Here is a 13,727-nt window from a genome sequence, read left to right as displayed (position 1 = left end):
TGTCATAATGAAAATCCAACCAAACTCTTGCAGCTTTTTTGAAGCGCAAGTGGCATTTTCCCTTCTAGAGGACACTTTTGACATTAAGGGATGGCTGCTTGCGTATTTTTGCACAAATATTACGGGCTGCATTCCGGTGGCCAGCAGCAGCAACGCTCGAGGCCACCAACGCCCTGCATGCTGGCAACTGCACAGCTAAATCCTTGGAGGTTGGAGGCTCACAGGGCAACATGATGTTAATATTGAGCTGTGTTTTATGGCTTTTTATCTCAGTACTTGAAAAGACACGACAGCAGTTTATATGTCCAAGGCCCAGGGTGTGTCTGTCCATCCCTTGGTTACTCTTTCTTGACTTGTAATTAAAGGAAGATGAATTAAGTCTGTGCTCTGAGGCTACCTTGGAAGATGGGTGTGTGAGTTGAGTAACATGGTCCCTTGTATTCAATCTTTTCCTCGTGGCCTTTGCCGTGATGGGAGATGGGATTTGCTGAGTGCTCGGGGGATGTTTTTATTGTGTTTACCCTTGATCGGCTCAAAGGACTTCCCTACCCTTTCATCTCATCTCTAACTGGCATCTCCCCATGTCTCTGTAGTGCCGGTCACTGCGGCTGGCATCGCTCGCTGGGGTGGAGCAAGGGAAAAAGGGATTTTCCTGGCTTCAAAACCCACCCATCTCAGTGGCGAGGGACGCAATGTTTGTCAGCAAGTAGTGACATGAGGACTTTTGCTGAAGGAGATCATGGGCATGTCCAGGGATGAGGATAACTGCTGACCTCAGAGCCAGTGCTGGGGCTTGGCAAGGGGGACATCCTCAAGCCAAACCTGCGAAGAGCCTGAGCTGGGGACGGTCGGTGTTGCAGGGAGCTGTGCTCAGGGGCCACAGGAGGAAAATAACAGGGATTTCCTTGGTCAACTGGTACCTTTTACCCGAAAGAAAAACATCATATTGGCTACCAGGTCCTTATGAACAGCAAAGTTTCTCTGGGTGTCCCCCACAGAGGTGCTGCCCTGAGGTTTCCATATTTCTCACATTTCAGCTATGGAGGATTAACTTCTGTGTGATAAATCCCTCTGGGCACAGCTGACAAGATAAATGAGACACAAATATCTTGTCATCTGTTACCTGTGTATCCAGTGACTGTCACTGAGAACAAACTGCGAACACCAAGGGAGATGTCCCCCGGTGTCGATGCTATGTTGGTTCATGCCCTGTGCTGCAATGATTTCTGTGAGTGCTCAGCTTCACACGTGTGATGTACTTCCATTGCTTCAGTGACCGATGCAGGACACAGTGTGATCCAACGCTGTTGATATTAGAGCGAGTCTTTCCAGGGGTTTCCCTGGGCCCCAGGTCAGGCTGTTAGTAGCTAAGTCACTGAGTGACTGTCTGTGTGCTGGATCTCCCCCTGGGAACTCATCTTCACACAACAACTATTCCCATTTTCCTTCCCTGTTTTAAGTGGTTTTCACATTCTTTTCATTTATTTTGGAGTCGGGACTTAGAGAGCAAGAAGCTATAAGACATTTCATTTGCATCTGATATTTCACACTTGCATGTCCCAGAAAGGAGATGCTTTAAAGATGTCTTTACCTTAGATGTTTTGCCTCAGCTGTCCTCACTTGCCCCGCTGGGGTGCTGGAGTCAGGGCCACCCTCCAGTACTGCAGCCGCAGAGCTCGAGTTCCAGATTTGTCTCTTCTGTTTACCAAGTCCAAATGCCAACTTCTGGATGGCCCTTACAGTTTTCTGACAGCCAGCTAATAAATCATGGGTGGGTGCAGGGACAATGGTTCACTCTGTTTAGGATTTGGCCTCTGGATCCACATGAGGGGTAGTGGAGCACTGGAACAGGCTGCCCAGAGAGGTTGTGGAGTCTCCCACTCTGGAGACATTCAAAACCCGCCTGGACGCTGTCCTGTGCCACCTGTTGTAGGTGACCCTGCTCTGGCGGGGGGGTTGGACTAGATGATCTCCAGAGGTCCCTTCCAACCCTGACCACTCTGTGATTCTGTGAGGGGTCCTGCTGCCCTGGACAGGGCAGAGGGGAGCTGCTGGGCTCTCAAGACCGTGGATTCATCCAACAGCTCCAAACCTTGAAGCTCGGCATTTCCCAAGGCCTCACCCTCTATTTATTGTTGGTTCAACCATCCTGGAAACTCTTCATGTGATAGGAAATAGCCAAAGGGAGGGGTCTGTTTTGCTTTTGGGGAGAGATCTAGACAGTCGCTTTGTTTTCCTCCGCTCTTTTTTTCCTTAACCTGCCAGGAAAAGCAAGGTCTTGACCTAGTCGGTGCTCACACGTGTGGACAGCACTTTCTCTGGCTGCCCGACAGCCTGCACCGACCCCTCTGCCCCAGGGCACCCGTCAAACCGGGCACCCTGACTCCGGGGTGCAGGGGTGCTGTAGCGTGGCAGCTGCCTGCCCTGGCATTTGCAGGGGACTTTGAGCCTTTTGCACATGCCCAAGCAGAGGACAAGCCGCTCTTGGTTTTGCTTTTGTGCCCTGCCCTGCTGAGATCAGAGATTGCTTCCAGGCATCGGCAGGCAGGGCTGTCCCACCCCGGCGGGGCTGTCCCAGGGGCTCTGCAGGAGCTGCCCCTATCGTCCCCGTGATCATCCCCATCGCTCAGCACTCCGCAACGTAGTGATCCATGTGTTTCAGGAGGAAGAGGATGGATGTGCTTCCACGGCTGTGTGCCGGGCTGCTCCTCCTGTCCCTGCTCTGTGCCACCGGCCTCTGCCAAAGGAGCAAAAGTGAGTGCGGCCGTGGTAGGTCCACCTGTGGTCTCCCCTTGATGCTGCCCCGCAGGGACTGTGCGCACCCCTCCTGAGCTCCAGAAATGCATGTCCTCGTGGATAAGACCTGTTGTGTGCCTTTCCTCCTGTTTTCTGTCTCCCTGGTATTTGGGACCCCTCTCTTTCTACCCCACTGCTGTCCCGTAGCCAGCTGCTGCTAACCACCCAGGCAAAGCCTCCACCAACTCCCCCAGGATTGGGATCAGCATTTCTCATGCCCTCCCATGGCTCCCTGTGTTTTCTCCATTCCTGATGCCCTGATCTTTCCCGGTAGATAACCGCTGCGTGCTGTCCCGGGCCAAGAGCTGCACTGAGTGCATCCGAGTAGACAAGGACTGCTCCTTCTGCACCGATGAGGTGAGACCTTGCAGGGGAGCCCGGTGCTCTGCTTCCCACCCCGCTGATGGAGGGATCCCACCACCCCCGGAGAAAGCTGGGAGAAGAACCTGAGGGCAGGGTCAGCTTCTTGCTCCAGCTGCTCTCTGCAAAGAGCTGGTCTGGATGGGAAGTGCCGAAATGTGGGTTTCCCTTGGTGTGGGCAAATGGGGAGGAAGGGGAGTCCGGGGCAAACTTGCAGGAATATAGGGTTTTAACAGAAAATGCCAGTGTGCTAGATTTGAAACAGTGTGCGCAAGGGATGGAGGGAGAGTCTTATCGCAGACAAGCCAGTAATTCACTGGTGGTTGTATTTCCCGGCTGCTGGGTGACACTGGCTCTTCTGTGAGAGACTCGTCCCCGTCTCTCTGCCCCACTCCTGCTCCCAAAGGCTCGCTAGTGGTCTCAGCAGAGGACCCTGACAAGAGCCTTTCCCCCTTACACGGAGGATTTGCGGCTTTCTGTGGTTCTAATGTTGCTCTCGCCCCCTTGGCAGAGCTTTGAAGAGCCTCGTTGCGACTTGCGGGAGAACTTGCTGCGGTACGGCTGCAAGGAGGGCAACATCGTGTACACCAGCGGCGAGATGCGGACCCAGCAGGTGGGTGCTGGGGAGACAGCCCTTGCTCGGCTTCTCTTGAGGGGTCCAACCATTCCCAGTGTCCTTCATGTCCTCCATCCTCCCCTACAGACGTTAGCAGGAAAAATAGAAAGTCCAGACCTCTGTTTAAGTCGGGTCTACTCAAAAACGATGCTCTGCCTTCGCTAGCTGATGAACCTGTTGGCAACCAGCCCTGATGGCTTAGGGCGGGGGTGGCTTTTCTGGCAAAACAGATGTAAGCAAAATGCCAAGGTGTGGAGGAGGCGCCCAGCTGGGCATGTGTGGCCATCGTGGAGCTTGCCTTAGTCCCTGGCTGTATGTGTGGGAAGGGAGCATGATCATCCCTGCCTTTCCACTTCCCACGGATCTCCCTGCTTCTTGCCTCCTCCTCATTGCATCTGTGCAGGAGATGGAGTCCATCCCCTTCACCTTACTCTTCCTTCACAGAATTTCAGTATCAACACATCCCTGCAGAGGACCCAGGTGTCCCCCCAGGGCATGGTTGTGCGACTGCGAGCCGGGGAGGAGATGAACTTCAACATGGATGTCTTCCAGCCCTTGGAGAGCCCTCTGGATCTCTACATCCTCATGGACTTCTCCTACTCTATGTCTGATGACCTGGCCAACCTCAAAAACATGGGCCAAAAACTAGGTGAGACCAGAGCTGGGAGAAGAGGGGAGCCAGCTCCTGTGCTGACAAGGGCAGGCAACCCACTCCTGCCCACGGCTGTGAGTTCTCTGCCAGCACCAGAGAAAGGGATGCGCCTGGCCAAGGGCTGAGAGGTGTCTGTTTTAATTAGAGTTTCTTATTATCACTGCTTCGCACAGCTTTATGGGGGGATGTCTCTCCTGGCCCTGCAGAGATCACCATGTGTGCTCTCTCCTTTCAGCCCAGCGTGGGGGCTGCTGCCCTGCAGAACTGATCTGTGCAGTGGCTTTGGCATCTTGAACCTATAGGTGTGGTGTGTGCTATTCCAGAACCTCCAGTCTTGGAAAGGGGCTACCAAAGGTGGTACAGGTTTCTACCCCAAAAGACAAGCCCCAAGCCCAAAAACCTTAAAAGCTGACAGTTTGGGAGCTTATGAGAGTTCTATCAAAGACCTGACCAACAGAGAAGGTGCCCAGGAAAGGACTTTTTTCCCTGCAGCAGCAGCCTCACAGGCATCTCTTTATTCACGTGTCCCTTCCTCCCTTCCTTCCCCCTCCCAGCGGAGTTCCTGCAAGACCTGACCTCCAATTACACCATTGGATTCGGCAAGTTTGTGGACAAAGTCTCATCCCCTCAGACAGACATGAGACCTGAGAAGTGAGTGGGGTCAACGGGTCCCCGGGATGGGAGCAGAGGGGAGGGCAGGCGCCTTCTGTTTCTCTGTGGCTTTCCTGATCTTCTCCATCTGCAGTGTGAGAGCCTCCTTCCATCTCTCTCCCTTTCTTGCCAATGTCTCCCTTGGCCTCCCTACCCTGTGCTCAGGGCCTGCTGTAGCACCGCACCAATGCCAGCAGTGTCCTCCTCTGCTTTCAGGCCTTCCTTGCTCTGCCACAACAGATTGCACATCTTGTCTTCTCCTCCGTCTCTGCCCTTGTCCCTTCTAACTTTCAGCGCTGGTGGCTTGCCAACTCCATGTCTTCTCTTGAGGGACTCCCCAGCCCCCAGATGCTCTCCCCACACTTCCTCTCCTTGCACCCCTGCATCCCTTTGCTCCTGTCCCCCACAAAAAAACTGCTCTCCCCTTCTCTCCTAGGCTGCGCGAGCCCTGGAACAATGCTGACTCCCCCTTCTCCTTCAAGAACGTCATCCGTCTGACCAGCAACATCAACTACTTCAGCGAGGAGCTCAGGAAAGAGCGCATCTCCGGCAACCTGGATGCCCCCGAGGGCGGCTTTGATGCCATCCTGCAGACAGCTGTTTGCAAGGTGATGGTGGCCAGGGATGCAGGAGCTGTGTGGGCAGGGCTCTGTTTTTAACGAGTGGATCTTCTTGATACTGGGTGATGAGCAAAAGAGCAGTGTGCTGGGCAGCCAACGAGACAGCCAGGGAGCCTGGATTATACGTTGAGCTACAGCCCATTCTTGTCCTCCCAGCCACACGCTCCCAGTGCTGAGTTGTTTTGTGTTCCCAATTTTTCCTAAGTCTTAGACCATCTCTGTGTGCGTACCTCTGGTGTTTGACCCCAAGCCCAGGAGCTGCTTGCTGGGCACCCTGTGCGTGCTCTTTGCTCTGTTCCCCTTTGTGCCCACAGCGGTGAAACTCTGCTCCCTGGAAAACAGCCTGCTTGGGCTTGGCCGTTTGGCTGAGGGATCAGCACAGCTCCAAACACGTCCAGAAAAGCGTGGGCTTGTCCCCTGTATATATATGTGTCTGGCACCGAGCTGCTGGGAGACATCCTACGCATTGCGGGTACAGACAGGGGAAGCAGAGACCTGCTGGGCTTGGATTCCCAGGCACACGTAGCTGGTTGTGTTTGCTGCCAAGTGGAGGTGTTGCCTTGCCTCTTGGGTTTCCAGTTCCCACCAGTGCCGGCCTGCCAACACCTGCAAGTGATGTGCAGTGGTATGGGAGGCACAGAGATAAAGGTTCCTTCTCCCCCCTCCCTGGCTGTAGGATAAAATTGGCTGGAGGAAGGACAGCACTCACCTGCTCGTGTTCTCCACCGAATCTGCCTTTCACTATGAAGCTGATGGTACCAACGTCCTGGCAGGGATCCTGGCGCGAAATGATGAGCAGTGTCACCTAGACACCAAAGGCACCTATGTGTATGACACCAAGCAGGACTATCCCTCGGTGCCCACCCTGGTGCGCCTGTTGGGCCAACACAACATCATCCCCATCTTTGCTGTCACCAACCACTCCTACAGTTACTACGAGGTGAGGAGACCATGGCAGCAGTGCCACGTGGGCTTACCTTTCCTCCAGGACCATTGCTCCTCTGCTTGCAGCTCAGCTGTGAGGAGAAAGTGTTCTCCCATCTCTGGTCCACAAGTGCTAAACTAATGCCCTGACACTTTGTAATAGTGCTGTCATGTGTTGAGGAGCTGCGCTGGGTCATGGGAGGTCTCAGGGTGTATTACTGGGGCGTGGGGATCTGGACTCCTAGAGGTCTCCCTATGTTGGTGTCTGTTTCTTATAAACCAGTGGAGACGTGGAACCAGAAAGTAACTTAGGTTGGAAGGGACCTTTGGAGGTCTCCAGTTCAAGCCCTGCTCAAAGCAGAGCCCACTTCAGTGCTAGAGGAGGTTTCTCAAGGCCTTGGCTCAGGGGGCTCCTGTCTCTCTGCAGAAGCTGCACAAGTATTTCCCCATCTCTGAGATCGGGGTGCTCCAGGAGGACTCCTCCAACATCGTGGAGCTGCTCCGCACAGCCTTTGAGGTAACGGTGCTCTCTGGGGCTTCGCTCTTACTCCCAGGGAAGGCTGAGGGTGGGCACCTCCTGCCCAGGAGAGTGGGCAGGAGGCACGATGTGGCCCCTCCGGGGCAGGCCATGGGGTGGTCACAGGTATACTGCTGAAAATCAGCGTTGTGGTTATCTTCCGCCACCCAGCGCATCCGCTCCAAGATGGACATCCGGGCTGATTTTGTCCCCAAAGCCATGAAGACAGAGTTCACCTCCTCAATGTATGAAAAGACAGAATCTGGCTCCTTCCACATCAACCGTGGGGAAGTGGTAAGTCCTTGGATGGCCCCAGAGGGAAGGCGTGTGTGAGGGGCTGAGCCCTCCGCTGTATCCCTCCTTCCTTCTTCACCCAGGGGTGGTCTGGCCGAGTCTAGCAGAACTGGCTTACCCTTGTGGCATGTCCCTTCCTTCTAGGGCAAGTTCAATGTGCGCCTGAAGGCGCTTGAGTACATTGGTGGCCAACATGTCTGCAGCCTCCCTGAGAAAGACCGGGAGGGAATTATCCACGTGAAACCCACGTCCCTGAGTGACAGCCTCAAAATCGCCGCCTCTGTCACCTGTGACGTGTGTCCTTGTGAACAGGTACATGGGGGTGCATGTTGCAGAGAGGTGTCCTCCTCCTGGCTACCTTAGAATAGGAACGCGTTGGCCGGCATGTGTGGGTCCCACTCAACCCCTCACCATTGCTGAGCAGAGGCTCAGCCTGGCCAAGGAGATCTTCATCACTGCCTGTACCAAGCTGGGCATGTTATCCTATGGCAGAACTTGGTCTTGTGGGCAAAACTTTGCCCCTAGATCTGCCATCTGCCTTTCTGATTCCTGAAATGGTCCTGGAGGCTGCTGAGCCCATTCGGCAACACCTCTTCTCTCTTTTACAGCAACAAGAATTTAACTCGCCCAAGTGCAGCTTCCACGGGGACTTTGTCTGCGGACAGTGCCTCTGCCACCCAGGCTGGTAAGGATTTTGTCCAGCTCCCTACACCTCCCGGGGTTCCTGCTGGGTCTGGGGACCCACAGTGACACACACTCGTGCCCTGCGCATCCTGCCCAGGACCCTGCTGTCCTGCGCTCTGCTCCCACCTCTCTCAGCACCATCTCCTCCCCACCAGGCGAGGGGACGTGTGCGACTGCTCCCCAGCGTCATCCCCCAACAACGAAGCCTGCATTCGCCCCGGGGATGTGGAACCGTGCTCGGGCCGGGGCGAGTGCCTGTGCGGGAAGTGCCAGTGCTATTCCGAGGACCTGATGCAGCGCTTTGATGGGGCGTTCTGCCAGTACGACGTCCTGCAGTGCCCGCGCACCTCCGGCTTCCTCTGCAACGGTGAGGGCAGCCCCAGCACCCCCAGCATCCCCCAGCTGTGGGATGTGCTCTGCCTCGCTCCATCCTGGTGGCACAGGCTGGGTATCCCTGGGCTGGTGGCACTGGCACGGGGCAGGTTGAGTGACCGGTGATGGGCTGTGAGGACTCTGTGCTTGCAAAGGTGCAGGGAGGATGCTGTGGAGTCTCTTTGGAGCCCCTTTGCACCTCAAAGAAAGCAGGAGAGGTGCAGGCAGGGCCAGGGAGCCGGACGGCGGCACTGGTCCCTGCGTAACATCTCCTCTTGGCGTTGCAGATCGCGGTCGCTGCTCCAAGGGCGCGTGCGTGTGCGAGAGCGGCTGGGAGGGTCCGGGCTGCGAATGTCCTAAAAGCAACGACACCTGCATCGACAGCCGAGGGGTAGGTCCTGCCCTGCCTGCGCGAGGGATGACCAGACCAGGCAGGGCTAAGTTGCCCCGATGCCTGAGGCTGAGGGCCACTGGGAGCTGGCACCTTGCTGACTCCCAGTGCCGCTGCGTGTCTACGATTGCTCTCGGATGCCGACTGTCACCTCTTCATTCCCAGGGCATTTGCAATAACCACGGGAGGTGCGAGTGCGGCAGATGCATCTGTGACAAAGCTTCGCTGTTCACCAGCTCCACCTGCGAAATCAGCTACTCCCTGGTGAGGTTCAGCCTGGGGTCCCCTCTGGGTTTGTCACTTCTCCTTCCCATCCAGCTCCTCCAGGGAAGGGAAAGCAAAGCAGAGATGAAGGCACATCTCCGTCAGGAGCAAAATTCTTAGCAGGGGCCAGTCTTGCCTGTCCTGCCTTTGGTGGCCAGGAAGGGTCTGGTATGGAGGCTGCTTTGCAGCCACAGGCTTTTTTTGCCCTCCAGTTCACCAGCAGCAACTGTTGAATGTCTGTTGGTGTTTATCTGCACGCTGGTGAAGGGCGAAGGTTTGAGGCTTAGCTCCTGGCTTGTTCTGATTTGCCTCAAGACTGGAAAAAAACATTTCATGGTCTAGTGCCTCAGTTTCCCCGTTGACAAACATGGGCTAATCCTACAGTGGGAGTGGAGAAAGATGGCTTGGTCGTATTTTGGGAAGGCCCCTAAAACCCTTGGAGAAGATCTAACCGCTGCCCAAATGCAGGCTGTTGGTATAAAAGACTTTGGAGCCGGCTGTGCTGGGCCCCTGGTCTTACAAAGCCTTCGTTAGCTGCTTGTTCTCTGTGATTCCTCTTTTTGACCTTGCCCTGGCACTGGGATGAGGACGCAGCGTTGCCTCTCCAGCTCTGCCTTTCGGAGGCGATGTCCGCCCTCGCTCCCCGTGGGCTATCTCCTGACCGTCCCACCTTGCCTCTCTCCCCAGGGCTTCCAAGCTGTGTGCGAGAGCATCCGGGACTGTGTTCGCTGCCAGACCTGGGGAACGGGCAACATGAAAGGGAACTGCAGCACATGCCACCTCCAGATCCAGATGGTGGAAGAGCTGAAGAAAGGTGCTGGGAGAGGCAGAGATGGGTGCAGACATGTGTGATGTCTCCCGTGGGCCCTGCCCCATGCGTGTGTGCATGTGGGGCTGCTCACCAAGCTTTTCCTGGTCCTGATGGCTATGCACCCGTGTCCTCTCTCTCGGCAGAGGAGGCTGGCGAGTACTGCTCATTCCAGGACGAGGAGGACGACTGCACGTACCACTACACCCTGGAGGGAGACCCCACCGTCCTCCCCAACACCACCGTCCGTGTGCAGAAGAAAAAAGGTGAGCAAGGACCCAACAGGAGGGGATGTCCGGTTTGGGGTCTGGATCAGCAGAGACCTGCTCCACAGCACCTCTGATCCCCGTTTTGTCCCTTTGCTGTGTCCCTGGGCAGGGTCAGCTGCAGACAGTACCTCCCTGTGTGACAGGGTGGGTGACATGAACTGCAGAGGGTAGGCAAGTAGCACCCTCAGACACCAGCATCTTTAGACATCAGTGCCTTTTCACTGCCGGCGCAGGCAGGGAGAGATGTGGGGTGCTGAATAGCCCCTTGGAGTGGCTGGATGTGAGCGGAGAGGTGGGATAGTTCTCCTTAAACAGCACTTTTCATTGTGAGCACCAAGAGAGAAGTTCTCAAGCTTAACTGGGCTGCTCCATCCCTCAAAGAGCTGTGGTCCAGCCTTTCCCCTCTGTCCCTGCCTCCCCGCTCCCTCCCTGCACACCCCGTGCCGGGGGCTGATGCCCGGGAGTGACATTGCCGTCACTTGCAGAGTGCCCGCCGGGGAACTTCCTCTGGCTCATCCCGCTGCTCATCTTCCTCATCCTGCTCCTGGGGCTGCTGCTGCTGCTCTGCTGGAAGTTCTGTGCCTGCTGCAAGGTGAGTGCCTCGGCCGACTGCCCCAGCCCAGGGAGAGGAGCAGATAAAGGTCAAAAACATGACAAATTTCCAGAATCCACCCAGTTTCCAGCATGGCTGGATTGGCAGGAGCTGGGTTCCAGTGGTATCCAGCACCCCTGATGTTACCAACACAAGTTGCTGTGGGATTTCCCCCACTGAAGGGATAGCTGGCTAAAATCAGCTTCCAGAGCCCCATCCATCTGCCGCCCACACCTCCCTGCTGACGTGAATCCTCCCAGCTGGAGATGCGGTGGGGGGCTGCCCTTGGCCACAAAGTGATTGTGTCTTCGGCCATTTGTTTTCTAGGCTTGCCTGGCCCTGCTTCCCTGCTGCGCACGAGGTACCAGCCCTTGGAACCAGGGGGAGAGGGATCTGTGGGGTTCACCGCCTTCCCAGGTTGGGGAGGGATGTGTGCTGGGATAAGCGTCCCTCCTCCTCCTCCCTTAGCTGGGGAGGTGGATCAGGGGAAAAGCCTCCAACAGAGAACATCAGCCAAAGAGCCTTTGAGCTGCTGCTCCACCGCTCCTCCCTGCCCCATGCCCTGGTGTGTCCTACTGGGAATCCCACTGCTGGCTCTCCCCTGACCAGTGTCCCTTGTAATGCCTAGTTGGTGTGATGTGCTCTCCCTGCTCATGGACACCCCTTGCCCTCTCCATTCCACTCCACTCCTGACATCCCAACACCCTTAGCATTGTGGAAGCCCTAAAGATTCCCCAGAACAAAGTCTCTGGTGTTGGGAAGTTGATGGCTGGCATTGTCCCAGTCTGCCCAGACTCTGACACTGCCCCTGGCTCCGCAGGTCGCACCATTGGTTTCAAGGAGGACCACTACATGCTTCGCCATAGCCTCATGTCCTCTGACCACCTGGACACCCCCATGGTCCGCAGCGGATCCCTCAAGGGTCGGGACACCGTGCGCTGGAAGATCAACAACAATGTTCACAAGCAGCAGGGTTTCACCTCCCTCGCTGCCGCCAACCCCAAAGATCTCGGTGAGTGCCACACCTCAGGAACAGCACATAAAGGAGATGCTCCGAGTGCCATAAAGGACACAAACTCTTGGTGGTGGCCCTCAGCTCCAGTAGCCATGGTGTTACCTCCAAGCCCAATTGCAAGGGGGGGATGTCTTCCTTTATCTGCTTCCATCCTGGGGGAAGCTAAGCAGCACGTTCCTGTGTCCAGCCCTGTAGCAGGACAGCTGGTAGCCTTGGAGACCTCCTGACAGCCTGGCCACATGGTGGATGTCTTAGTCTCATTAGCTCAGTGACCCAGCCTTGATTTTGCTGCCCCATCAGCCCAGAGCCACCACTGGGCACTGTTTCCTTAGCTGGATCTGGCAAAGAGTTTCCCAGTTAGCCCTCCAGTTCTCAGAGGGTTTTCTCTGCTGGTACTATGAGGTTTGGGTGCCAGCGGTACAGGATCGGGACGCTGAACATCATGCGTGTCCTCATACTTCCAGCTTTTGGCTGGATTATTTCTCTGACCAAGAAAGAAGGAGTTTAATTCGGGAATTTCTGTTTTCAGTTCCCTACGGGCTGTCTCTGAGGCTGACACGGCTTTTCACGCAGAACCTGCTGAAGTCGGACACCCGGGAGTGCGAGCAGCTGCGCAAGGAAGTGGAGGAGAATGTACGAGCCTGGGCACGAGGGGGGCTCGGGGTGGGACTGGGGGACACCGTGCTGAGGGGGTGTCTGTGATGCTGGGGAAGGGAGAGCACCCCTTCCCTGTGAACCTACAGAGCTCATGAAAGGAAGAAGCAAATTTTCCCCAAATTGTAAGATCACAATCGCGAGAATTATCAAAGCATCATCTTGACGAGATTTGAGGTTTGCTTCAGAGCATGTGGTCTGAAGCTCCTGTTTGGCTGCGGTTTGCAGCCTCGTGCCATGTCTTGGAGAGAAACTAGGTGGTGGTCTCTGGCTGATGCGGCAGGGGGGGCAGGGAGGACACTGGGGTGGCCAGAGGGCTCTCGTGTTTGCTGCCGGCAACATCTGCTCGCTGAACACATCCCTGTTCAGCAAGGGATGTGTTGTGAAAATCGCTCTTGCTCCTTGCAGATGAACGACGTTTTCAAGCACATCCCCGGCTGCCACAAGCTCCAGCAGACCAAGTTCAGGTGAGTCACTGGGGGAGAGACCTCCTGCAGGGCAGGGTTCCCCCAGGGCCCTGCTGATGAGGGAGCGGACCTGAGGGTTGGGGTGTGAAATCTGGGATTGCAGGAAGGAACGTGGACTGTGAGACATCCCTGTCACAAGCACAAGCCCCGTGCATGTTTCACCCACCCAGGGCTGCAAAGCAGAGCCCACCCAGCTGTGCTGGTGATCTCATTTGCATCTGGCTTTGGACCCGAGACTCTTACAGACGGGGACAAATCCTGGTCACGTTCTGCTCAATGGGAAAATTCCCATTGACTTCAAAAGTTGTAGCCCTGTGCAAAGTTAGGAGTGCCCAGAGCAGGATGGAGGAGTCTGGGGATGCCAGCACTGAGCAGGGAGTGTTATCCCCTCCCCACGGCTCTGACCAGACGTGATCTCCCCCGTGGGCATGTTCCTCGTTACATTGGGAAACCCAGGGGTGGAGGGAGCAGCCAGGCAGGAGGGAACATGTGATGGGGCCGTGGGCTCTGCAGAATGGGTTGGCACCCGCAGGGCGGCTGCCGCAGCTCTGACCTGCACGGGGCTGTGATTCACACAGAACTTTGTCTCCCAAATGCGTTAGTCACTCTGACTTTTTTTTTTTTGTCTTTTTTTTTTTTTTTTTATTCACCCCCTCCCCGCCAGGTTACAGCCCAATTCTGGGAAAAGGTAAGAGGAACTTGCGGCCCTCTCTTGTGCTGCTTCTCCCTCTTTGTACACACACCTGTGGGGTGACTGACTGCCCCACGCACTCACTAGCCC

At 55.9% G+C, this 13,727-nt stretch overlaps 1 protein-coding gene across 1 annotated transcript in view; it reads left to right on the top strand.

The window, feature by feature from the left end:
• ITGB4 (integrin, beta 4) overlaps positions 1-13,727 on the top strand; it is a 36,866-nt gene that overhangs the window by 11,133 nt on the left and 12,006 nt on the right. The window contains exons 2-23 of the mRNA XM_009879898.1: positions 2,663-2,754; positions 3,071-3,153; positions 3,668-3,769; positions 4,217-4,421; positions 4,979-5,075; positions 5,512-5,683; positions 6,372-6,635; positions 7,047-7,136; positions 7,308-7,430; positions 7,575-7,742; positions 8,039-8,115; positions 8,270-8,481; positions 8,774-8,877; positions 9,043-9,141; positions 9,829-9,955; positions 10,096-10,215; positions 10,704-10,810; positions 11,138-11,171; positions 11,631-11,822; positions 12,355-12,458; positions 12,888-12,946; positions 13,611-13,634. Of these exons, the coding sequence (XP_009878200.1) occupies positions 2,663-2,754; positions 3,071-3,153; positions 3,668-3,769; positions 4,217-4,421; positions 4,979-5,075; positions 5,512-5,683; positions 6,372-6,635; positions 7,047-7,136; positions 7,308-7,430; positions 7,575-7,742; positions 8,039-8,115; positions 8,270-8,481; positions 8,774-8,877; positions 9,043-9,141; positions 9,829-9,955; positions 10,096-10,215; positions 10,704-10,810; positions 11,138-11,171; positions 11,631-11,822; positions 12,355-12,458; positions 12,888-12,946; positions 13,611-13,634 (2,655 nt within the window). The remainder of the gene's footprint in view (positions 1-2,662; positions 2,755-3,070; positions 3,154-3,667; positions 3,770-4,216; positions 4,422-4,978; positions 5,076-5,511; positions 5,684-6,371; positions 6,636-7,046; positions 7,137-7,307; positions 7,431-7,574; positions 7,743-8,038; positions 8,116-8,269; positions 8,482-8,773; positions 8,878-9,042; positions 9,142-9,828; positions 9,956-10,095; positions 10,216-10,703; positions 10,811-11,137; positions 11,172-11,630; positions 11,823-12,354; positions 12,459-12,887; positions 12,947-13,610; positions 13,635-13,727) is intronic.

Source organism: Charadrius vociferus, unplaced genomic scaffold (genome assembly GCF_000708025.1).
Source record: "Charadrius vociferus isolate BGI_N301 unplaced genomic scaffold, ASM70802v2 scaffold260, whole genome shotgun sequence".
Lineage (NCBI taxonomy): Eukaryota > Metazoa > Chordata > Aves > Charadriiformes > Charadriidae > Charadrius > Charadrius vociferus.
The sequence above is the reverse complement of the archived record's forward strand: the minus strand, read 5'-3'. Positions and strand labels throughout refer to the sequence as shown.